Source organism: Raphanus sativus, chromosome 8, assembly GCF_000801105.2.
Source record: "Raphanus sativus cultivar WK10039 chromosome 8, ASM80110v3, whole genome shotgun sequence".
Classification (NCBI taxonomy): domain Eukaryota; kingdom Viridiplantae; phylum Streptophyta; class Magnoliopsida; order Brassicales; family Brassicaceae; genus Raphanus; species Raphanus sativus.
The window spans coordinates 26,820,576-26,845,798 of record NC_079518.1 but is presented as its reverse complement, the minus strand read 5'-3'; the positions used below and the strand labels follow the sequence as shown (position 1 = coordinate 26,845,798).

At 32.8% G+C, this 25,223-nt stretch overlaps 4 protein-coding genes across 5 annotated transcripts; 2 read left to right on the top strand and 2 right to left on the bottom strand.

The window, feature by feature from the left end:
* The first annotated feature begins 8,138 nt into the window (after positions 1 to 8,138).
* On the top strand, positions 8,139 to 8,970 carry LOC108819527 (stress-response A/B barrel domain-containing protein DABB1). The gene has a single exon (XM_018592582.2). The coding sequence runs from the start codon at positions 8,250 to 8,252 to the stop codon at positions 8,850 to 8,852; it is 603 nt and encodes a 200-aa protein (XP_018448084.1). The 5' UTR covers positions 8,139 to 8,249; the 3' UTR covers positions 8,853 to 8,970.
* Positions 8,971 to 16,842: 7,872 nt separating this feature from the next.
* Positions 16,843 to 19,059, bottom strand: LOC108819080 (DEAD-box ATP-dependent RNA helicase 34). 2 transcript variants are annotated; one of them, XM_018592069.2, is made up of 5 exons: positions 18,647 to 19,059; positions 17,758 to 18,187; positions 17,560 to 17,679; positions 17,312 to 17,479; positions 16,843 to 17,224 (listed from the first exon to the last, which is right to left on the bottom strand). In XM_018592069.2, the coding sequence occupies exons 1-5, from the start codon at positions 18,955 to 18,957 to the stop codon at positions 17,033 to 17,035; spliced, it is 1,221 nt and encodes a 406-aa protein (XP_018447571.1). In that variant the 5' UTR covers positions 18,958 to 19,059; the 3' UTR covers positions 16,843 to 17,032. The 2 variants fall into 2 exon arrangements, with proteins under 2 accessions (XP_018447571.1, XP_056849316.1); XM_056993336.1 differs by lacking the exon at positions 16,843 to 17,224 and having other exon boundaries at positions 17,455 to 17,479; positions 17,560 to 17,699; positions 17,749 to 18,187.
* A 318-nt stretch (positions 19,060 to 19,377) lies between these two features.
* LOC108818915 (E3 ubiquitin-protein ligase SIRP1) lies at positions 19,378 to 21,111 on the top strand. The gene has a single exon (XM_018591871.2). It carries the CDS (start codon positions 19,533 to 19,535, stop codon positions 20,901 to 20,903), a length of 1,371 nt encoding a protein of 456 aa, XP_018447373.1. The 5' UTR covers positions 19,378 to 19,532; the 3' UTR covers positions 20,904 to 21,111.
* A 601-nt stretch (positions 21,112 to 21,712) lies between these two features.
* On the bottom strand, positions 21,713 to 24,372 carry LOC108818838 (protein PIN-LIKES 6). The gene is made up of 9 exons (XM_018591784.2): positions 23,978 to 24,372; positions 23,802 to 23,881; positions 23,607 to 23,731; positions 23,396 to 23,517; positions 22,802 to 23,035; positions 22,622 to 22,696; positions 22,435 to 22,535; positions 22,299 to 22,351; positions 21,713 to 22,222 (listed from the first exon to the last, which is right to left on the bottom strand). Exons 1-9 carry the CDS (start codon positions 24,167 to 24,169, stop codon positions 21,912 to 21,914), a joined length of 1,293 nt encoding a protein of 430 aa, XP_018447286.1. The 5' UTR covers positions 24,170 to 24,372; the 3' UTR covers positions 21,713 to 21,911.
* Between the last annotated feature and the right edge of the window lie 851 nt (positions 24,373 to 25,223).

Below are 25,223 nucleotides of genomic sequence, written 5' to 3'. Positions count from 1 at the left end.
AGAACTCAGCACAACTGGTTGTAGCTCCTCCTCCTTTCAATTGGTATCGTTCAGTATGGAACGTTTCCACAGCCCCCAAGCTTCACCTTTTCCTTTGGAAAGCAATACAAGGCGGTCTGCCTACGGGAGAGAATTTGATGAAAAGAGGAATGCTCCAAAATTCCAATTGTGCTCACTGTGGTATGATCGAGACTACAGAACATATCTTCCTGCACTGTTCCTTTGCCAAGCAAGTCTGGAATCTGATTCCCATCGCTGCAGAATTTAAACCGGAGCTACTCCCCTCCTTCACCGAGGCCCTCCTAGACGCCATCAAATGGACATGCCTTCCTCCTTGCGGGATCACGGGGGATCTCTTCTCTTGGGTATGTTGGAATATATGGACCACGAGAAACCGGCTAGTCTTCGAGAACCGCCCCGCTTCTGCATCGATCACCACTACAAAAGCTCTAATCGATGCTAGGGAATGGTCGATTGCGCAATCCACTGTGAAGAAATCGATACCGACGACTCAGATTCAACGAAGACCACCGCGAATCCCTCCTGGCACCGTAACATGCAACACTGATGCGGCTTGGAAGAAGGAGACAGCGGCTGCGGGACTTGCTTGGATCTTCGACTCGCCTACCTTACTGCGCATGACGGAAGGATACCAATATCAACAACGCGTCTCATCGGTGATCTTGGCCGAAGGGTTAGCAGTACGGGAAGCTCTCTCTCATGCTCTTCACCTTGGCATCTCAAAAATCTGGCTACGCTCAGACTCTCTGTCGCTCATCAGAGCGATAGATTCGGTTATCAAACCACAAAATCTCTATGGAGTTCTTGCGGATATCGAATCACTATCGTCATCCTTTGATTTTTGCTGTTTTTCATTTGTCTCAAGAGAAAACAATGGGCCTGTTGACTGCTTAGCCAAAGCCTGTCTCTTTAATGTGATCTCATCATGGGCCTGAGGCCTTTTCTATAAAAATTTTTAGTTGTTCAAAAAAAAAAAAACGAATTGTATAGAATTATATCGATATATAGAGTGGTAAGAAGACGACATACTATAGATAATTTAATAATTCATTTTCTCATTGTTTTATTTCTTTTCGATTTATTGCTATGTCTTTTGAATAATAAAATGTTATTTTTGCTATAGTTTATTCAAATTTCAAACCAACGTTGAGTTGGCCTAGTGGTAAAAGGACTACGGCTGTAATTTCCGTCACCCGGGTTCAATTCACAGTGAAAAGGACTATTTACAATTTTTGAGTTCGCGGCAAAGAGGTGAAACCACCTTTTTCTTGGCAAAAAAAAAATTCAAATTTCAATAATGTTACATGAGGACGTAGCGGATCTTATGATTGAAATTATAAACTTACACCCATCCGTGCACTATTTATTCGTTTATACGTCACTTAAAGGTTTACTTTAGAATACGATGTCAAGTTATCATGTACAACATTGATCGAAGAATAAATCTAATTTCGAATTTAGTTTTTAATAAATTGACTGATGAAACATTATATTTTTGAACCTACAGAGTTATTTTTACGTTTTATGGTTTTTTCTGAAAGAACGTTTTGTGATTTTTTTTTTTTGCCGTCTGATAATTTATTAAAGCCCAAAGGTAGAAAAAACCAAGAACAAATGGGCTCAAAAAACCGAGTCCAAAACAAAGATAAACAAACATTCTAAACAGGCCGTCTTACACAAACAGGCCCAAACAAAACTAACCCAATACTCGCCGCTCCACGTATTACAACACGGCAAGAAGGGGGAACGCGTGTCGAGGGTACATAGCCACCAACTTCGATGACCGGAAATCACCGCCAAGGCCTACGTCCGTTGCTCCACCGGTACACTAGCCACCGTCTTCAAATCCTAGCGAAAGTCGTCACTGAAACCGCACGAGACAATTGCCCTCCGGAACCACCGCCGGGAATTCCCAAGAACACCGAACTCCACTTCCGACAACAAACGTTAGAAGTAAAGGAATTCAAGTTCGACATCACACGCCAACGCTTAAAGAGCATCCATCGATTCATTGAATCGAGATCTCATCCACGCTTGGCCACCAAACTCCAAATCAGACCTAGTTGCAGTGCGAGCACTTCCTAGGAAACTAAACCGGCGACCACCATCAAAGAGGAGACGACACGGCCCAAGAGTCAATCGCCAGCCATCCATCGAGAGGGAGATGCGAGGCCGGAAGCTAAAATGCCGGCGATGAAAAACGGTAAGCGCTTCATCATCCCGGAGCCGAGGGAAGCGAAAGAAAATTGGACCCGAAAGTCCCTTCCCTCCGATATCAACATGCAGAACAGAAAATAGAAAAAAGGAAGCCGGACCGGCGGTGGCGGGAGCCAAAACCACCGGCCGGATACAAAACTCATGGTGATTGTTTTAGTAAGAAGGCAGAGAGTGTGGTCTAGAAAGAGAATTTAGAACGTTTTGTGATTTTACAATGACATATCTAACATAACGTACCAAAATAGAACTAACATTTATAGGAAAACCTTTTTATCTTTTGGCCATGCATTTGACAAATCATTACTATTTTAATGAAGTTTACTGAAGCTCGATCCGCGTGGACTTGTTTTTATTTTATGAAATGAATATTATTTAAATATTTATCTGTTATTATTTTAAATAGTTATCGTATTTTAAAATTTTAATAAACATCATAATCAAATAGTTTATGTGCTGTAAAAAAAGTGATTCATGCGTTTTACTAATCCTTCAACAAATAGTGACCTACTAATATATTTAAATAATTTTAATCTTAGCACAAAATTATTTTCCAAATGTTATAATACTTTAACTATTTTGATTAGATATTGATCCTATGCAAGGTTGGAAAAAAACATTCGGTTGTTAAAACTAAATATATTTTACAAATAATTCAATAATATTTAAATATTAGTGTTAAATTATACTGTAAATAATTGATAGTAACAGAAAATGGCTAAATATATAATTTAGAATTTTATATATATATATATATATATATATATATAATTTTAGACGAAATTTAGTTATATTAAAATATATTCAGTTACAAACATTTCATATTTATCTATAAGTAATTTAAAGATATTTAAATTTTAGCATATATAGATTTTAATTTTCAAAATATTTTATTATTGATTTTAAATTTGGATTTTGTTCAAAATAATTTATGGTAGCAATATGCAAATTTAATATTGTTAAATCTGTTTTAAGTTTGAAAATTCTTAAAAATAGCTCTTTTTAGGAAATATGTTAAACATGAAAATTTAGCTAATTTTGATAATAATTTAATAAAATAGGAAAAGATAAAAATTACTTAATGATAAGTTCATTTAGTTATTTCAGTAGCATAAAATTAATCCATATGTATATTCACCTCAACTACATATTTGAATTTCTATTTTAATAAAAAATATTTAGTAAAAATTTAATCAAAAATTATGAGTCATAATTAATTAGTTTTAAACTCTTTTTACGTCATATGTAGTTGAGGTGAATATACATATGTAGTTGAGGTGATAGTATGTACACGTGTGATGTTATCAGACACGTACGCACAAACAAAAACACAATTAGGTAAATGTACAAATCACCTTGGAATGAGGATTTGATTTGAGACCATCATTTTCTTTTGGTTTTCTCTTTTTGTCTTTGTATCTAAACTATTAAAACTGAAGTACATTTGATATTTAATCCTCAATTTTCCTAAATAATTACTATGGAATGCCACTAATATTTAATCAACACTTTCACTAATTATTATTAGGCTTTCACGTCTCTTACAATAAAAAATAACAAGCCCACTAAAATTTATTTACCCAATAACTTCATTTATATCTCTCAATTCCATAAACATATGTTTCATCTGTTTTTTCTTTAATGCTCTACTCTTTCATGCATCACATTCTCAAATTTTCATCAATTGCTGTATATAATATTGGGAAACTAAAAATCTAAAATCACGTGCCAAAGTTTTTACCATCAATTTTGCAATAATTAACAAAAACAATTAACACCAAATAACTATCTAAACTATTAGAACATGAATACAAATAAAAAACATCTTTGATTTTTCTTCCAAAATTACAAGTTTATGCCACTAACTTAGACACCGTCATTTTATACATTGGCTAACCCAAAACAAATTGCTACCCCAATCCGTTAATATCACCATAAGTCCGCGGATTTGGTATCATCAGTTTCAATTTCTATATACAAATATCCTTATTTAAACATCCTAAATGTATAAAAACAAATGAATAGTTATAATCTTAACTAACCATATATAAAAAAAAAATATTTTTGGACCATCGAATCTAAACTAATAATTTAGGTGTTTAATGAATTCAATAAAATTACAAAACCTTTCCTACTGTAAAGCAATCATCAAATCGTAATAAATATCTTAATATTCTGTTATGAAAGCTTACAAATCACGTTTAATCTATATTATTAAAACTGAAGTACAAATTAGGTTTGTTTGAAAATATAGATAACAATTTTTAAAAAATATTTGTTTTGAAACTTGGATAGCAGTTTAAAAAGTAAGTTTACTTAGAAACATAAATATCAGTTTAAAAAAATAGATTTGTTTAGAAACATGAATAGCAGTATAAAAAAATTTATATTGTTTGGAAACATAGATATCACTATATTAAGAAAATAATGAATTTATGTTACTAAAAAAAATTAAAAATCTATTATATTATGAGAAATTATCTATTTGTGTCAACTTTAAAATATACGAAAAATAAATTAATCTAATTATTTAAAAATATCATTTGTCTAAAATAATAATAGAACAAAATTTAAACTTTATATACATATTTTAAATCAAAATAATAATTTAAAGTTGATTTAAAATATACATATATTCAAAAAAATATTTTTACTAAAATATTTTCCAATAACCATTATTAAAAATGTTTTCAATATATGGGATTATTGAAAATATAATATATGTGATTATTTATATAATAGTACGTATAAAATACTGTTAATTATATGTTTGATGTGTGTTTTAAAGAAAAAAAAATAGATTGTGAATTAGGGGTGGGCGTACGGGTACCCATTCGGATTTGGTTTAGGTCTGCTTGGGTTTCGGGTTTTCGGGGTCAAAGATTTCAATTACATTCATATATTTCTAAATTTTTGTTCGAATTCAATTCATATCTTTGCGGGGTTGTTCAGGTTTGGATAACCCATTTAAATTCATTATATACTTTAAATTTCTCAAAATATATAAACAAAATAATATATTACACATAAATTTGAATAACATATATCAGAATAAATGTTCGGCTATCTTCAAATATCTATTCGGGTTCGGATATTATCCATTCGGGTTTAGTTATCCATTCGGGTTTAGTTATCACATTATAAAAAACTTAAGCAAAAGTTTTAAGTTATAAAATATTTAGAATAGAAAATTCTGCTATTTTAATGTGAAGTATTGTTAACCAATATAAAGGATTTACACGTCTTTTAAAAATTTAAATATAATAAAATGAATATAAATTTTGAGAAGTTCTATTATTAGAAATTAGTTTGTATTTATAAAATTCTTTTTGTAATTTTATAGAAAAACACACAATAAATATCAATAAATAATTTATTGAGTTTATAGTCATATCAGAGTTTAGATTATGATATAAATATATTGTAAGAGGCTGATGAGAATGATTTGAAGCGATGTCAATTCACTAAGACCGATATAATTGGGTTATCTTTTTTTTCTCAATAATTGGGTTATCTAGTTTGTAAGATTTTGAAATTATATATATATATAATCATATCTATACTAATAAAATTGAGTTTTTTATCTCCTTGGGGGGAAAATACTATGTGGCATTTTCCTTTTAATAATTAAAATATTTTCTTAACTTTATTTAATGTGTTTTGGTGTTAATTATGATTAGGTGTTACTTTATTTATTACAATGATGTTTTAATTTTGGATTGGAAGTTTAATTTATTATGAATTTTATGTCTTGATTTTTTTTTAGATTTCGTAACTCTTATGTTACATATTTTTTAAAAAATAATTTAAACTATTTCTTAATATTTTGTATGTCAAATAAAAATACAAAAATGGAAACTAAAGTTAAGTATTTTCAAAAAAAATAAACATAAAATAGATACATATCCAAACTATTACTTTATGTTTGAAAATATTTAAAATATTAACTTTACTTTTATATATTTATTTTCATAGCTAATATATTATCTATACTAATAAAGTTGAGTTTTTTATCTCCTTGGGGGGAAAAATGCCATGTGGCATTTTCCTTTTAATAATCTATACTAATAAAGTTGAGTTTTTTTCTTAACTTTATTTAATGTGTTTTGGTATTAATTATGATTAGGTGTTACTTTATTTTTGTTATTAACAATTTATTACAATGATGTTTTAATTTAATTTATTATGAATTTTATGTCTTGATTTTTTTTAGATTTCGTAACTCTTATGTTACATATTTTTTTAAAATACTTTAAACTATTTCTTAATATTTTGTATGTCAAATAAAAATAAAATTAAGTATTTTCAAAAAAATTAAACATAAAATAGATACATATCCAAACTATTACTTTATGTTTGAAAATATTTAAAATATTAACTTTAGTTTTTATATATTTATTTTCATAGCTAATATATTATTATATAATAAAACTAATTCATTTACTAAACCATGGTTCATCCACGGTTGACCTAATGATCCAGAGATCCGGTAAATCGTCCGGTTCAATGTCTGGGTCGGGTGTTAAAACACTGGTTTATAGGTTTTTGTGTTTGATGTTGACAATGGAGAATATAGCCTCTATGATTCTCCTTCTTTAACGAAATCGACGTAACTGTCATATAATCAATCTAGAAATTCCACTCATCCCACTCTAATAATGTTTACTAATTGATGGCGATTCAAGTCCAAAAGACTAACATTTGGTCTATTGGTATTGACACATAAACTCTATGGTATCTTCCCATGTTACACTGTGTAAGGAAACCAATAACTTCCCTGATCATGATGCATGCTACCCGTATTTACATTTTAAAAACCGTAAACATGATTAATATACTCTTAAAACTTAACTAAAAAAAGAATCATTACTTCCAATCTGAGAAAAATTTAAAAACGTTGCATGGTTGCTAAAGTTATTTAAAATTGATGTAATTTACACACCACCCTCACCATTAATCCTTTGCACCACACTAACCATTTATTGTTAAAACTATTACTATGCAAGAAGTCAGCAAGTCCGAATGTCACAGATAGTTAGAAATTATCTTTCTCATGATCGTTATAGATGCTAACATCTCATTTACTAATAAACAAATTAACTTTTTACTACGAAAATTTGGTGAAGTTGTTCCATTCTGGTTAAAATAGAAGTTGTCCATTAAATAGATGAGTTTAAATACCATTTATAGTTTTTAGATAAAAAACATATTTAGATTCATATTAAGATTCGTTGATATTCTAAATAAGGATGGACAAACAAAAATTTCGTTATGAACACACACAAAATCTTCCATTATAACAAAAATAATATAGAAAATAATTTTATATTTTAAGATACATCTTTTGAGAGACCTTGAAACCAAAGTAACACATACAACTCACACCTCTATATTTTAAAAGTCAACATGGTAATTTTAAAATATATATATTAGATACTCACCAGTTATTTCACCAAAAATTGACACTTCATCCTTATTTTTTATAAAATTTATAAAATTTGAAACGTATTCCATCTTTCTATTATTTGAACTAAATATATTAGTAAAAGTGTTATAGTTTATATATAGTGATTTTATAATATAAGTATATTCTCTATATAAAACATAACTTTGTTTTATGTTTAAATTCCAACTAAATTAATTTTGCTATGACTACCAGTTATTTATTCTATTTTTATTAAATCGATTAGTAACAACCACTTATGGTATTACACTTTGAACTAAACAACTTTAAACAAAGTAATGCACTACGGTCACTAACCACTATAAAAAATGATCAGAAAATATCATTTTAATATATTTTTATTTTCATATTTAACATATTTTATTTGTTAAGATCATATAATAATTTATAAATTTATGTAAAAGTATAACATACGAATCCGGAGCCTAACCCCTAAAAATCACTGGTATATTTTATAGTAACGATATCTGGTTCTTCAATTCTGTGGACTATCTTGACTAGAGATTCTTAATATTTTAACCTCCGCTTCCTTTCCCTTCACTACGCTGCCATGTCTCAGATGATCGAGCACATCGTCCTTTTCAAGGTCAAAGACGACGTCGACTCCGACAAGATCGACGCCATGGTCGACGGCCTCAACAGCCTCGCCACCATCGACCAAGTTCTTTACATCTCCGCCGCTCCTATCCACCGTCTCAGATCCGCGTCCGCCTTCACTCACGTCCTCCACAGCCGGTACAGATCCAAGGAAGATCTCAGCGCGTACGTCGCACATCCCGACCACCTTCGCGTCGTAGAGGCAACCATGCCGATATGGGAAGATATCATGTCCGTTGACTGGATCGCCCATCAAGCCCCCGGAATCTTGAAACCTCCTGCAGGTTCTGTTGGGAAAGTGACGTTGCTGAAGGTGAAAGAGAACGTCACCGAGGAGGCCAAGAAGGAGATTATGGAAGTGGTTAAGGAGAAGTCTCATGAGATCACTGTGGGAGAAAACTTCTCTCCGGCGAGAGCAAAGGGTTTCTCGATTGCATCGGTTGCGTATTTTAAGGATCTTGGAGAAGTTGAGGTGAACGAGGAGTTGGTGAAGGAGAAGATTGGTGGTTATGTGGAAGATACCATTGTTGTTGAGTTCATGGTTCCTACTTCTTAATAGCTTTTGTAAAAGGCTCAGATTTTAAATTTCTTGAAGACTTTGTTATTGTATATTTGTAATCCAAGAATGTTTTACCAAAAATTAAAAAAAAATCCAAGAATGTTTTTTTTTTTAAGTTTGTAAACTCACTAAAACAAACTTGACCTTCCAGCAACGTTATAAAGAGATAATCACATTTTAAACTTTCAGAGTTACACAATATAAATCTTGAACACACTACAAGAAATAGTTCGGTTTCTGACCTTTAGTTTCATTAGAAAGTGGTCAGAAACACCATATTTTGACCATTTTGTGACCATATACAATCGTCAAAAAAACTCCTGTCAGAAATTCACAATGATCAGAAAGTGGTCATAAATTTTTGACCAGAGGTCGGGAATGTCGTCAAAAACAAATCGAACACTGATTTAAATTCGTTCGTATACTTGAAAAAAGTAAATGCGATTTTATACCTAAATCGAACACTGATTTAAATTCCGTACCTAAATTTTGAACTTAAATACAAAAACCAGCTATTAAGTATCGTTAATTTTTGGGTTATTCAGCATATGCTCTGGTATATCTGGCAGAGCAGAAACAATAAACTCTTTAATGGAATGGAGACTTCCCCTTTAGATACGCTGCAACTGGCGATTGCAGAAACCAATAATTGGAAGATGGCCTAGATCATCCCGGCTGCGGAAGAAGAAGTCCTGGAGGAAGAGAACGGCCCAGCAGGAAGAGAAGAACCGCGAGTGTCAAGCCACCGACTACGGTGCCAAGTGAATGCATCGTGGACTCATGCGGACAAGAAGGCGGGGCTGGGCTTCGTTCTCCTTCGCGATGATCGCAAGATCTTGATCGGAGTAAGGAATGATGGCAACGCCTCGTCACCACTACACGCTGAAGCTAAAGGACTGATATGGGCCATGGAGATGATGAAGGGCAAGGGATATAGCACGATGCACTTTGAAACTGATTGCCTGCAACTTCTAAAACTGATACAAAGAGAAGAAGAATGGCCTTCCATGAAGGTGAAATTAGAAGAAATCTAGATTCTCTCTAAAGTGTTTGATGGTTTTTCTATATCGTTTCTACTGCGTGGTATGAACCACCGTGCGGATTTGCTTGCGAAAGGAGCCCGTACTCGGTCTGATACTGTTGCTTCTGTTTACGTTGATACTCCTGTTTAGCTTGCTAATATAGCTAGCCCCTGGAGAGTTAGAATAATAAAGTTTGTTTTTGATGAAAAAAAAAATAGCAATTGATGAGCATCGAACCCAGGTTCATCCACAATCCATTTACAAATACCAATGTACCACTAGGTCTATATCGTTAACTTCTCAGATTTGTACACACTTTAATAGTTACATTAGATTCTGACCTGCCCTTTAAAGGGCGGATATTTTTTTTTTAATTTATTTTTTTCATATTTGTGTTTTCTTTGTGTATAAATCTTAATCAAAATATATTTTATTAAATAATAGCAACTTAAAAATGAATCATGTATACGTTCGGTTAGGGCTGGGGTCGAACATGCCAACCCACGGGTTTCATTTTTGTTTTGGTCAAAAATATGACCCGCACAACCCGCAAACAATAATTTGTACCGGAATCTGCCTTATTTAATTTTACGGTTATCACGGGTTATAAATTTTTTAAAAATAGTTATTTAATTTAATTATTATAAAAATATAAAAAATAATTTATAATAAAAATTATATATTATTAAAATTTAAAATTATTATATTTTTGAAAAGTGTTTACTTTTCTTTTTATTTTTATTGCTAAATATTTTTCGAGTCGGCGGGTACCAGCAATCCAAAATCTACCAAACCGCACCCATCCCAAATAAAATACTCATAACCTTCCAAAAATTAGGAAACAAATCGTTAAATGGTGGATTAGTAGTGAGTTCGAATTTGGCCCAGCCAAAAATTAATCCAACGTGTATTAAAGGGCCTAGAATTTGGCAGTTTGGCAGTTACTAAATTAATCTAATGTGTATTAATAGAATTGATTAAAGACCAGTTATAAAAATTTAAAAATGGACACAACATTTACTAATAGGGCACACTGCTATTAATAGAATGATTTGTACTGATTAAAAGATTTTATTAAGTTTTTTGTAATCATCATATCTAAATGATAGTTTTATTATCTATGTTTTGGCTTCCTAAATATATTTTAAATGATCCTCTCCCACGAACCCGCAATTTCTAAACAAAAAAAAAATAGATTTAAGTTCATATTCTGATCCATCTTTCAAAAGGTGGGTTTATTTTGTGTTTTATTTTTTTGAAAAATTTAATCTTTATATTTAAACTTTTTGTATTTATATCAATATTATTAATACAGAATCATTGCTAACAATAACCCCTACAATTACATGTAATATTACTTTTATACCATTGGACCTATTTTAAATATGAATCAAATTCTATAACTGTAAACTACTTCTAACCCGTAAACATATTTTGTAACTTCCCCCTTCAATTCCAAAATACTCAGGACCCACTACAATAGCTAACTGTCGAGTACCTTTAATTATGCAACTGTTATACAAAATATTGTATCATTAATCGGCAGTTATATGAGTTATGATATAATCTGATGGAAGTTATAAAAACAGTTGGACACGACTAATATCAATGGGGCATACTTCAACTTTAATATCATATTAGATTTTGACCCGCCCTTCAAAGGGCGGGTATATTTTTTGTTTTTAGTTATTTTTTAAAAATCAATTTTATATTTGTGTTTTTATAATTATATTTGTGTATGCATTTTAAAAAAAAATTATTAGTAAGATATTTTGATAAGTGAATTGAACTTATGATGTTACATAACTATAGATTTATATCCAGTGTTTTGAAACTCGATCCAGACCCGCGGTTGAACTGGTAAACCCGGTGTTCCGGTTTGAGTTTTCAGAAAAGTCAATAACTAATAATTCGGTAAACCCCATGAAAACCCGCTAAAACCTAGAATTTGACAACCAGTTGAACCATTAGTTGAATCAATATATAAATTTTGATATTTTTTATTTATTTTTAGCTATATTATTAGAATTGTTTTATATTCTAATTAGAAAGCTAGACTTTTAATTTTTATAGTAAAAAAAATATGATATAAACAGTTACAAAATAGTTAGGTTTTTTTAAAAATAATTTTTGGACCAAACTGCTATCAATTGGTTAGGAGAAGTAATAGAATAGATTTAATATATTTTTTAAAAAATATTAAATGTCTCGAATTGTATAACTATACACTTGTGCTATATGTATTTCAAAAATTATTTTAAAACCTTTTTTTTTGTCATCAAACATACAGACTCATATAGACTTTATTCCTAATTTATTCAACATTTTATATTTTCTTAATAATTACCTAACATAATTAATTAAAAATATTCATACAAAAAAACGATTCATAATCGACATAAAAATCAAAGTCTCATACTCTATTAGACATGTTATTTAAACTTAAATAGTTCTTAAAGTGTTATATCTGAAAACCAATATCAAATTCAACCCGCCCCAAACCGCCCCGAAGACCGAACAAAATCTTTTATAAATATGAAAAATTAATTTTTAATATATTATGTTAATATATATTGTAAGTATATTAATTTCATTTAATACACTTAATTTTTAAAAACTGTTTTATAAATTTAATTCAATTATTATGCCAAATTATTGTGTAATTATTAATTATTAAGCAAGCTTATTCTTTACATCAATCAATATTCTTTTATAATCAAAAAGCGTCTTTTTTTTTCTTAGAAAAGTTTAATATTATTGTATTTTTATTATATATCACAACTCTAACTTTTTATGTGAAATGAAATATAGATAATATAAATTTAAAAAATTACTAAACTTTTAAACATTACTTTCTTAGTATTTGATATACTTATAATCTATTTTATTAAATTAGAAATGACCTATTGATATGGGTTTAGTCCACCTATTTTAATAAAATTAAAACATTTTACTAATCATTTAAGGAAAATATTTTACACAAATATGATTACAAAGAAAAACATAAATATGAATCAAAATATACAAATATAAAAAAATAAATTTTTAAAAATATGTAAAACAAAAAGTGTATCTCCTCTTGAAAAGTGGGTCAGAATCTAAATTGTATTATATTATTCTATAGAGTCAAACAAATATATTCGCCCTTTAAATTAAATTACTTACATGGTTAATCATGGTCAATCTAATAACTCAATCACCGAAAAGTAATCGAATTCAACATCTAGACCGTGTTTAAAAAACATTAATTAAACCATAGTTCATTCCTATTAATTTGTATAGTGAAAATAATATTTATTAAAATAACATTAATTAAACCATAATTCATTCCTATTAATGATATAACTTTTATCTATTAGACTTCCTAAGGTATTTGACAGTTTGTAATATAGAAAGTAGTCAATCACTAATATTTTGAAATTAATGGGTGACTTTATAAAATGTACGTGTATTTTAGAAGTAGTTATACAATTATTTTATTAGTAAGAATATTTATTGGAACTGAATTTATCTTGATGGATCAGAAAAACTAAAAAAAAATATTCACCTAATATCTATACCCGTGTATTACGCTAGGTATTACGTAAGGATCCAATAGTTTTGGACAAATGTGGAAGTTAAAAAACTGTTTTATTATAGAAGTTACATAATATATCTATATAATTATTCAGATGCACTATATTTTTAATTGGACATGACTTTTATCAATTAGTCATACTTCAACTTTAATAGTATTGATTAATTCTTATATTTGTGTTTTTGTTTGTGATTTATTTGTATTTTTTTATAATCATATTTCTGTATAAATCTTAACCAAAATATATTTTATTAGATAATAGTAATTTAAAAATTGATCCGGTATATCGTCAGTCGAACCCGCCAACTCGCGGATTTCAATTTTGTTTTGGTAAAAAAATATGATCCGTACAACCCGCAAACAAATTATTTGTACCTGCACACACCCCATTTAATTTTGCGATTATTCAAGGATCATAATTTTTTTCGAAATAATTATTTAATTTAATTATGATAAAAATATAAAAATATATTTATATTAAAAAGTTGTATATTTTAAAAAATTTAAATTGTTTTTTAATTGTCATATTTTTAAAAAGTGTTTACTTTTTTATTTTTATTTTTTAAATACTTTTCGGATCGACTGATACCTGCAATCTAAAATCTACCAACCCGCACCCACTCTGAATCAAATATTCATAATCCGCATCCGCATATCGATTTTTTCAAATAGTTGAACCAAATTTATGATCCGTTCTTCAAATAATGGATATATTTTTTGTTTTATATTTTTTAAGAAATATATACTTTTAAATAAAATTCAGGCTGTAGCCAATTATATATCTTAATATTTAATTTTCTCTAGGATATATTTAACTTTTTTTTTTCATATCTCTGAACCAATAAATATAGCTGCAAAAAATATACAAAACTTGAAATTGAGATTAGTATGTTAAGGAGTTCGATATAGATAGACCTTTAAAATAAGAGTTTAAGTTCCATGATAAGGTGTTTGATATACAAAAAATATGACATTCTTAGAAAAATAGGAATTTATCATTATGGAACTTCTTTGTTGTTGTTGCAGTTATATCTTGGCATATATTTTTTAAGAAAAACAGTTATATTTTTTAAAAAAATACTTTAAGAAAAAATATTTCTTAAAAAATAGGTTGTTGCAGTTATATTTATAGTTTCCATGTATTTTAAAATTAGATTCAATTATTATCAATTGATTATACTGCTAAATTAATAGAATAGATTTAATTAAAGATATTTTTGAAAAACCTACGCAAATCTATAAATTATAGTCCTGATGGAGGCCTTAATAGATTATATACACGAACTACTTCCAATGTTACATAGATAATGTGTTTATTATATACTTATTTAATGCAATTTACCCAACTCGTTCCTTACCCAATAGACAACATCATCAGCATTTGGCGTAGAAAAATAGTTATTAATATCTAAAACCATCAAATAATAAATGTAGTTGAAGTTGTGGGTTCCGTGTATTTAGGAATTAAATTGAAGGTTACGGAACATTTAGATTTGTAATAGGTACTTGCGGTTATTTTCAATGGCCTTCAGATTTATAAGTAGGTTCAAGAATGTTAAATGAAGTATATTAAAAAGAAGTTATAAAATTAAAAAGGTAGATACAATTTTTATCAATATGGCATACTGCAGAATTAATAGAATAGACTAGATATTGATCCACACATCCGTGCGGGTATTAGTTCTTACATTTTTATACATCGATATTTATTTTTCATAACTAGTGCTATATGTTTAAGATATTGATATTTATTTTTCATAATTAGTGCTATATGTTTAAGATGTCATGTAATATAACTAATTATATTCAAAAGACATGGACCGAATTGGATAATATGATTATTTTGATGTACTATCCGAATCCGTTTTAGACATATTGGTTATTTAGATATTTTTAGATTTCTATACATCAAAACCGAATTCTTCCAGATCCAAAAGGATACAACTCAAAACTCATACATAAATTTATAATATTGAAACTGATCTAATTTTAAAACAAAACAATATCCGAAAGAAACAACTTGTACCTAAATGAATAACCAATGTTCATGCCTAACTGATTGTAATAAAAATATATTTCTATATGTTTGGCTAAATTAACTGAAATAAAAGTTCTTTTATCTAGTAAATTATTTTATGGAGTAAAAATTGAAGTTACAGTAAAAGTAACACATTTTTATTATTTTAATTTTAAGTTATTATTTTATTCACAAAACATGTCTTTGAATTATGTTTTCGACTACGTAATTTTCCAACGAATTAAAACTAAAATAAAAAAATGTTTTAATAAAACAAACTAAACCGAACTTTTAACCATATAGAAAATATAGTTATTTATATTTTTGATTTTATAATTGGCACAAATCTATATTTATTAATTAATAAATAAAAGTCTGCATTATTATTACTATTATGGTAATATAATTAATGATGTGAATTACTGTTATGATAATATAATTGATACAATTGTTAAACTAAGTAAAATATGAAAATCCAACTAATGTAATATTACTATTTATGTTTCCAAACAATTTTAATTTTGACTACTATTCATATTTCCAAACAATCTTAATGTGTACTTCAGTTTTAATAATATAGATGAGACATAAAGGGTTCATAGCTGTGAGTTCTGCCACCTGGGTTCGAATCCCAGCCGCTGGGAAATTAATATTTCGGCATCGCTAGAGACAGAGAACCGACATGTGGCAACACGTGACTAGTCTAGACCACTTCCGTGGAGCCATGATACCTCTGTATAATTCAAAAAAAAAAACTTTAATAGTATTGATTTTAAAAACAAGATTAAAACCATCATTTATGCTTCTACACTAAGAAGTCTGGGTTTCGAGTCCTAATGAATACGAAATTATACAAATTAAGAGAGAAAAAGCTTACAAGAAATTCTGCAGCATAGCGCAAGAAGTACCATTAGACATGAATCCAATAGAATAGTTCAAGTGATGTGATATAGTTAGTGACAGGTAAAATTGTCCGCTGTAAAATAGTCCGCTGTAAAATAGTCTGTTATATTTTCTTATTTTATAATAGCATAATTATCGAAAGTTAAAAAACCATGATTTATTTTTCCCCTTCCTCCCGAAACTATTTACGAAGATGATGAATTTAGAGCTATACTCAATTATTTTGCGGGAAACAAGCAAAGAGAATCCTGAGATCTTCGCGAGCTTGTGTCGTCAGAAGTTTTTGTCTCCACAAATTTTTCTACCTAAGATTTACAAATACAATCACTATTTTTAAGGTGAGTTTTAGGATCACACAACTTTTTTCGTTAATTTGATTATCTTATCTATCTATTTATTAATTATACTATTATTTACAAAGTTATTTTCGTATTTGAATTTTTATACTACACTATTTTTGCAGAATACTTACCGAAAACAACTTCTTTCGGCCTTAAGTCGGTATACATTTAAATTCACATTGTCTATGAAGAGCTATGCGTACATCTAAACCAACAGAGTCAGAGAAGAAAGTAAAAAAAAAAACAAAGTTAAAAGAACAAAACTGGCCTTAACACACTGATTCTTCAACCTCCTCGGCTTCACGGAATCAAAACCTTTAAGCAAGATCAGCAGGCATCTCCCGGATTCTAGTACCGTAGTACCGCTCAATATCACGAAGAGTCTTCATGTCAGAGTTTTTCACAAAGTTAATCGCAACACCTTCCCTCCCAAACCGACCAGCTCGTCCAATGCGATGTATGTAAAGCTCCGGGTTATTCGGTATATCATAGTTTATGACATGAGAGACCTAACACATAATAATAAAGATTCCAACTTTCAGCAAAAAGTTTTAAAACTTTGATGGTTAAATGAGAAGTAGAGAGAGAGATCATACTGTCTGAACATCGATCCCCCGTGCCCACACATCTGAGGCGATTAAGACACGGCTTTTAAAAGACCGGAACTGGTTCATGATTTCGTCTCTCTCCTTTTGACGTTTGTCTCCATGCATTGATGAGACAATAAAGTTGCTACTCCTCATCTTCTCAGTAAGCCAATCCACCTTTTAAAAAAAAATGCAGATCAAAGCTTTAACAACACTATCTGACATAAGATACAGGGAGACCAGAGGAACAAGAGTACCTTCTGTCTTGTGTTGCAGAAGATGATTGCTTGGTTGATAACAAGTCTCCCATAAAGATCACAAAGTGTATCGAACTTCCACTCTTCTTCCCCAACATCAACGTAATATTGTTTAATCCCCTGAAAAAAAGAAGTGAAAACTAAATTGTTGTAGTTTCGTGGTTATGAAAACAAGAGTTAAGAAGAAACACAACTCACTTCAAGAGTCAACTCATCACGCTTCACAAGTATCCTCACAGGGTCTGTCATAAACTTGTTTGTCATCTCCAGAATCTCTTGAGGAAGAGTAGCAGAGATCAAGCAAACCTGAATATCGTGTGGAAGAGATCTGTAAACGTCGTAAATCTGGTCTTTCAGACCTTTGCTCAGCATTTCATCTGATTCATCCAAGATCAAAAGTTTAACGGATTTGGTTTGCAAACTCCCTCTCTTTATCATATCATAGACTCGACCAGGTGTCCCGGACACAGCGTGCACACCACGCTCCAGCTTCTTGATGTCTTCTCCTATGCTCTTACCACCGATGCAGGCGTGTGCCTGAATACTGGTGTGTGCTCCAATCGCCTGTATCGTCTTCTCTGTTTGTGAAGCCAGTTCTCTTGATGGAGACAAGACCAAAACCTGAATCCTTGAGTCCAACAAAAAAATGAAAAATATATATCAGGCAAACCTTAATCAAAGCTTCCTCCTCTGAACCATGTAAAAATACTAAATGGATTTTTACAGCAGTAAAAAACAAATATTTCAGCCTTTTAGAAAAAAGAGGGTTCACCTTAATCACAAAAAGAAATCATTAACTCATATACAACCAAGTAGATTAGTAAAGTGGAAAATACAGAGCAAGTGCTAATCATCTTAATTACAATGAAATAAAAAAAATCATTAACCATGTAAACACCTAGTGGATTAGTGAATTGCAGAAACAGACATTACAACCTTTTAAGTAAGTGTTCTCCTTGTCTTAATCATTAATCATGTAATAATACCAAGTGGACTAGTAAATTGCAGAGAGCAACCAACCGTGTTACTTTTGTCTTTAATTACAAAGCAAAATCATTTAAAGCACCAATGTGAAATTCGAACTTACTTTCTGGAGGAAGTGTTGACGATTTGGCAGACGGAGATGGCAATCATGGAGGTTTTGCCCGTACCGGACTGAGCCTGGGCGATGACGTCACGTCCTTTAAGAATAGGCATCACAGCTCTCTGCTGGATCTCAGAAGGTTTCTTGAAACCGTAGTCGTAGACTCCGCGAAGGACTTTATCATCCATCCCCATCTCGTCGAAACTCGCTATCGGTTTGATTCCTTTCGTCGTTTCGAAGACGAGATTCTCCTCATCCAAAGCACCTCCTCCTCCACTTCTCCAGTCGCTGTTTCCTTTCGCCGTCGCCGCCATGATACACAAACTCTCTGTCGGAATCAAGACAAGTCGGACGGAGGCGGTTAGAAGGAGACGGAAAATAGGGTTTAGAAAATTTTGAGGTGAGGGTGATAAAAAACCACGAAAAGGTTGAGGTAGTCAGAACCGAACCACTATGATGACAATAAAAAAAGCCAGAACCGAACCAAACCGAACCGAACCGAAACAAACCGAACTAAACCTAAATAAACCGAGAAAAGGAGAAAACCGAATTAAACCGAACCAAACCGAGACAAACCAACTTAAAACGAACCAAACCGAACTAAACCGAACCAAACCAAACCAAACCGAACGCAGGATGGAAACTCTCTTAATGAATCAGAGTGTTCAGTTGTAATCGTCGTACGAAAAAAAAGAAAAAAGGAAAAAAACGATCCGTCGTCGTTGTTGACTCCTCCTCTTTCAGCCATAAAAATTCATTTCCCTTGCTTCCCATCTCTCTTCCACCAAACCCCATCATCTCCTCTCCTCCCTAGGCTCTGAAAGATCGAGCCTTTGATCTAACCTCTTCTCAGACCTCAAAAGCTTCCACCTTTTTTTTTGTGGATCCGATGGAATCACAAGACGACGTCGTCGGCAGCAATCCAACCCCATCTCCATCGTGTAACCTCTGCGGAAGACTCATCGCTCAATCCACTACCCCCGACGATCTCGAAATCTTCAGCTTATGCGGAGACTGCAAGTTCCTCCTCCTCCAAGACTTCGGCACCACGACTCCTCCTCCGTTAACCAGGAGGCAGACGTCTAGAAGGAGGAGGATGAGGATGAGAAGGAGAAGAAGAAGTAGCAGCAGGCAAGGAAGCTCCGAAGAATCTTTCTTCGATCAACAGCAACAACAGTTCACTCATTTGATAAGCATTGCAAGACAGAGCCTTTCTTCATCTCACACCACTCCCACTGGTTCAGCGAGATGGAGGGTCTTGTCCGAATCCGAATCCGAAGATCTTGATAACTTGTCCAACGCTAGCTTTAGCCTCTACAGATTCTCATCGCTTGGTGGTGACAATGACGCTGTTTCTTTTAGTGCTTACGGTGGAGGAGAGTCTGATGCTTCCACTGATATCGAGTTCGACACTGATATTGACCCTATGCATGCTGCTCCGAACCAATGGAACTCAGACGAAGAAGACAGAGAATGGGAGGAGGAGGGAGGAGGAAGGCATAGTAGAACTCCAAGTGAGAGCAACAGCTCAGTGACTCGGTTTGATTCACTCGACTTTGAGAGAACGTTTCGTCAAAGAATCATAGAGAGGAGACAAGCCTTGTCTCGCAACATCTTCACCGGTCTGGAGGATTTGGAGTTCTCTCGCTACCCTGGAAACTTTGCTGACTATCTCGACGAGAGAGGGTTTGAAGAGCTACTTGAGCAGCTTGCTGAGTCTGATAACTCGAGAAGAGGTGCGCCGCCTGCTTCTGTTTCATGCGTCAGGAATCTTCCGAGGGTTATCGTAGGAGAGGAGGGGCTAGATTGTGCTGTCTGCAAGGAGATTTTCTCCCTTGGGAATGAGACAACGCAGCTTCCGTGTCTTCATTTGTACCATGCTCATTGTATTGTCCCTTGGCTTAGTGCTCGTAACTCCTGCCCGCTCTGTCGGTACGAGCTTCCGACGGATGATAAAGACTACGAAGAGCGGAAGCAGAACGATGTGGTGGATGTGGTGAGCGAGGATAGCTCTTCCTCTGATGATGGCACAGAAGCTGGGGAAGAGGAGGATCATGATGTTGTGAGAGGTGAGAGTGAGGCTGGTGTGATGAGGAGCAGAGTTAGTAGAGGAAGATGGCTGTTTCTGGCTGCTGCACCTGTTGTGAGTCTGGTGGGAGTGGTGTTGGCAATGTGGCTAAGCAACCCACAGAGGAGGAATATAGTATTTTCTAGTAGCCAGAGAGGGAACAGGACTAGAAGATGGTTGCCGTTTTTCTGACAGCAAGTCCCAGGTGTTATTCCAGAATGTGTAGTATTATTACAGACCCTTAAAAGATGCTTGAGTTTTTTTTTTGTTTGTTTGTGTTTCTGGATATTGACTTGCGCTGTTTCCACATGTTAGTTTAATGGAAGCTTAACCGAAGCTGTGTTGTGTGTTGCAAGTATTCTTGATTTAACCAAAGCTATAGCAAACTTATCTTTGTTTACCTTGTATGGCCTCTTTTGATTATTAAGATTTAACTTTAAGAAGTGTTTCTTACCTCGTAGCCTCTGAATAATGTTCTTCAGGTGAGTTTATATGATCTTCAATGGGTTTTGTAATAGTTGCTTTATTAGATGATGTTCCATAGATTTCAAATTCACTTGATAATCGAGTAACCATTCTTCAAAGATCACAAGACGTTGCCAATGCTAATCCTATATCTGCTACACAAGGTGACGCATCTATGTATAATAGAACTATTCCATTAAACAATGTTCCTCTGAGATATGTCTTGAATGGTGGATTGAATTATATGTTAGCAGTGTTGGGCACGTTTGGTTTATAGGTTAGCAGTTGTGGTTCTGATTCATGATGATTAATGTGTGTTTATTGTCGTCAAGTTGTTGCAGTGCTCATGATAAGCTGCTTCACATTGCTTTGAGCTGAAACTATTCTTGCTAAAGGTAAACTTTAGACAGAATAATAAACTTACCGCCCTGTCTGATCTGCAGCCATTTTGGTATAAACTTGTCACCATTGCTGTTTTGAGATTCTTACCATGTCCTTTAAAGTTGAACCTTCTTAATGCAACCAGACACAAACTATTATATAATTTTTAATTTATTCAGAGAAAAGAAAGGGTTCTCAGTTCATGTTGCAGTAGTCGGTAAGAGTTATAAACTCACATTTACACAAGAAAGTAAAAGAAAAAAAAAACTAATCTTAGGGTGGTTGAGGCACATATGAAGATGCCCTTGTATTTACAGCATAGTGTGAGATGAATGTGGGAGAAGCAGGATGTGTTTAGAAGAGTATGTTGATATACAGCACCATCCATCCAGCCATTGAGAAGATGGCGAAAATGTGAACCCAGAAGAGCACAGCAGCCGATTCTCTTCCACAGCCTCTAAGGTTAGCAACAGCTCCAGACAGCACAGAGGTAGGCATTGTGTGCTGTAAGAGCAACACAAACTTGAACATCTTGTCACCAGCTGGAAGGAACCCAAGTCTGTCTGCTAATGTCACTATCCCTAGTCCTACCGGTGGCACCAACACCAACCGTCCAAATATAATCGCCGCTGTTGTCTTGAAACCAAGTCTTGAACTTCCTGGTCCTGAAATATTTGCAATGTATATAGCTCAAAAACAAGGTTCCATATGAAATGAGAGAGAGAGATCAGCCATGTTTACCGTTGATGAGATTCCCACCAAGTGCCAGCAGTATACATGGTATCATGGCGTCCCTAATAATAGCCAAATGTTTCAACAGTTAATTAACTCATTGTTTTTTTTGCTGGAAGACAAGTAAAGAGTGTGCTTTGCTTACCCAAGAATCATGCAGCTATCTGTGAAGAAGAAAAGAGGTGCACCGTTTGTGAAGATCAACTTCTTGGTGAATGGTATTGCACCAAGTATCATGGCAAGAATCTGGAAAGCAAACAAAAACACTTCTAGTATTAATTACATGGTGAAGGCAATCATAAGGTCTCTTTGTAAAGGCGAGATATACTTACTGAAGCAACTATTGCAGGTTGGATAATTTGCTTCAGTTTCAACTTCTCATAGAGGAAAACAAGGATCTGTGTAATCTACATCATCACGGAAGCAAAATATGCAAAACTCAGTAAGGAACCGGCTTCATATCAGCTCTGAACCATGAAATTAGAAAACCATAATTGCATTTTTTTTTCCACCTTGCTTTTCCTTGAATCTACTCTTGCTTTAGGCTCGGTGTTCTGTACAGGGAGGTGAACTCGAGCAGGTGAAACGTCCTTAGCGTGAGTTTGAGTAAGCAAGGGGACTTGCTCTGGAGCAGGGGAATCTAGTGGAAGGTTTTTTAAAGGAAGGTTATCTTGTTCACCATCAAACCCTTCAGGAGGAGGAGCTAACATCTGGTACACATATGTGTAGAGGATGATAGCACCAACCTGACATTAAACGTTAAAAAAAAGCTCTTGGTTAATTGAAGTCCCTGAGAGAAAGAGAGACGAATCATAATGTCAACTAGAGGAGGGAAATGAAGCAATATCGAACTCCATAAACACTGATGGCAAAAAACTAGCTGTGTCACACTATAAAAGGCCAAGAAACTAACTGTGTGACACTGTAAAAAGGCCAGTAAACTAACTGTGTGACACTGTAAGAAGGCCAGTAAACTAACCGTGTCACACTGTAAAGGGAACTAGCTGTGTCACACTATAAAAGGCCAAGAAACTAACTGTGCCACACTGTGAAAAGGCCAAGCAAAAGGAGTGAGACAGCAAAGGGGATAAAGTTGAGAAGCGTACCCATTGACCAAAAGAGATGTAAGCAGTGCCATCAATGCTGCATTTTTCAGAGTCACCAAAGGGGTTGGAAGTGTCCCTACAGAGAGCCGCTAGTAACACAAGAGGAACATTACCAATATTACCTGAAAACAACCGAAAACAAAACAAAACTGAGACTAATATTCACATAGAAAGAGAGAGAGAGCAGAGTAAGTGTGTAATGGGTTCTAACCAACTCCGATTTGTATGATGGTGAACTTGAAATAAGGGTAAGGAGGACGAACAATGGTGGCAACAAGTAAGCCAATTAACGACCCTGAGATTGTACCAAGAACAACGTTCACCGGAATGAACCACCTGACAGTAAAGAAGATACCTTTTATGAACCATATTAGAAAAGACGAAGAAGAGACACAAGAAAGAAAACCATTGAAGCATCTTCTGGAGAGTAACAGCTTGTCCGAGCTGGGAGAAGATCAAGCAGGGAAGCAAAAGCGAGAAGACCAACTGGGAACATGACACAAACAAACACACACACACACTTGTTTGAGAGACATAGAGAGAGAAACAAACAGTCAATAAAGAAAGAAAGAAACTTTATACCCCGTTCAAGAGCTTGCGGCCAGAGGGAGGCAAGATATTGACGTACTTAGAAGCCATGAGAAGACCCAAGAAGCACATAGTGAACACTTTAGCTATAGGCATGACGGCGATTTTGATTGTACCCAGAACTGAGTCACCTGCTGCACCCACCGCCCGACTCTCCATGATTTCGGCGAGGATCCGGCCTATCATCCTGACCGACAAAAAAATAATAAAAGACTCTAAATTTTCAAAAAGAGCTAGTTTGACTTTTGGAGGTGTGAAGGAGCAGAAAGACAAAACAGAGAAACTGATGGAGTAGTTTCGTTTCTGATAGCTTCTTCTTCTTCTGTCGATATCGAGATCTCTCTACCGGAAATAGATTCTCTCTCTTTACTGCCACGTCCCTCTTCTTTTACTTACTCCTTTCCTTTTGTAAAGCCCAAAGGCCCCATTTCAATTAATTATATTCTATTCCCTTTTATGTTTAAGGAAGAGTTTACTTTTAAATCTTCATAAATGTCAGGTCAATACTTTTTTAAAAAAATCATGACCAGTTGAAAAAGGTATATCTAATTATTTATCTATTATATTGATAATAACTAATTTCTTGTGTTTAATTAAAATGTTGTATAACCACTTTCCACAACTCACTACTCCTTAAAAAACTGTCGACTAGAGACTTTTTTTAAAAAAAATTTAAAGATAAAATTAAGGATTCTAAAACTAATTAATATATTTTTATTAAAATTTATACATAAATATGATTATAACAAAAATAAAAAATAAAAATAAAATTTATAAAAAGCTATATCCATTTTTTTAAGGACAACTAGAATCTAGTATATGTTTTAAACACCGACAAAAAATTAGAATTAAAAGAAAATTTTAGTGGGTAGTAGGAAGAAAAAGAAAAAAAAGGAAAAAACTCTTTGAAAGGTATTTTATAGCCAGGTGTGGGTTTCTCCTGGACCCATCCTCCTAATATAGTGCGATAATGATGTGTGGAAATACTTTTTAGGATATTGAAAACAATATGCTAGTTTTTTTTTCTTATGCTTAAACAATAATATATATGGTAGTTGCTAGTTGTTATCCAAAAGATCATCAAGATTCACCTGAGTTTTAATTGGTCTTCTTTGATTTGCACTTAGATGCTTAAATGGAAAATCCCAACCTACAATAAAATAAATTTCTCGGGTTTTTCGTTTAGCCGTAAAAGTTGATCGCATATAAACGTGTTCTTTTGTGATGAAGTTGAACAATA

Bases quoted from the DNA above. Each gene is read 5' to 3' on its own strand.
- LOC108819527 (XM_018592582.2), top strand. From the start codon at position 8,250: ATGTCTCAGATGATCGAGCACATCGTCCTTTTCAAGGTCAAAGACGAC.
- LOC108819080 (XM_018592069.2), bottom strand. From the start codon at position 18,957: ATGGCGGCGACGGCGAAAGGAAACAGCGACTGGAGAAGTGGAGGAGGA. The intron at 18,188-18,646 runs GTAAGTTCGAAT...GTTGGACTCAAG, and splicing joins GTCAACACTTCCTCCAGAAA to GATTCAGGTTTTGGTCTTGT. The intron at 17,480-17,559 runs GTACTCTTGTTC...TTTTTTTAAAAG, and splicing joins TCTGCAACACAAGACAGAAG to GTGGATTGGCTTACTGAGAA.
- LOC108818915 (XM_018591871.2), top strand. From the start codon at position 19,533: ATGGAATCACAAGACGACGTCGTCGGCAGCAATCCAACCCCATCTCCA.
- LOC108818838 (XM_018591784.2), bottom strand. From the start codon at position 24,169: ATGATAGGCCGGATCCTCGCCGAAATCATGGAGAGTCGGGCGGTGGGT. The intron at 22,536-22,621 runs GTAAGTATATCT...TTTGCTTTCCAG, and splicing joins AACCTGCAATAGTTGCTTCA to ATTCTTGCCATGATACTTGG. The intron at 22,352-22,434 runs GTAAGCAAAGCA...GGCTATTATTAG, and splicing joins GATAGCTGCATGATTCTTGG to GGACGCCATGATACCATGTA.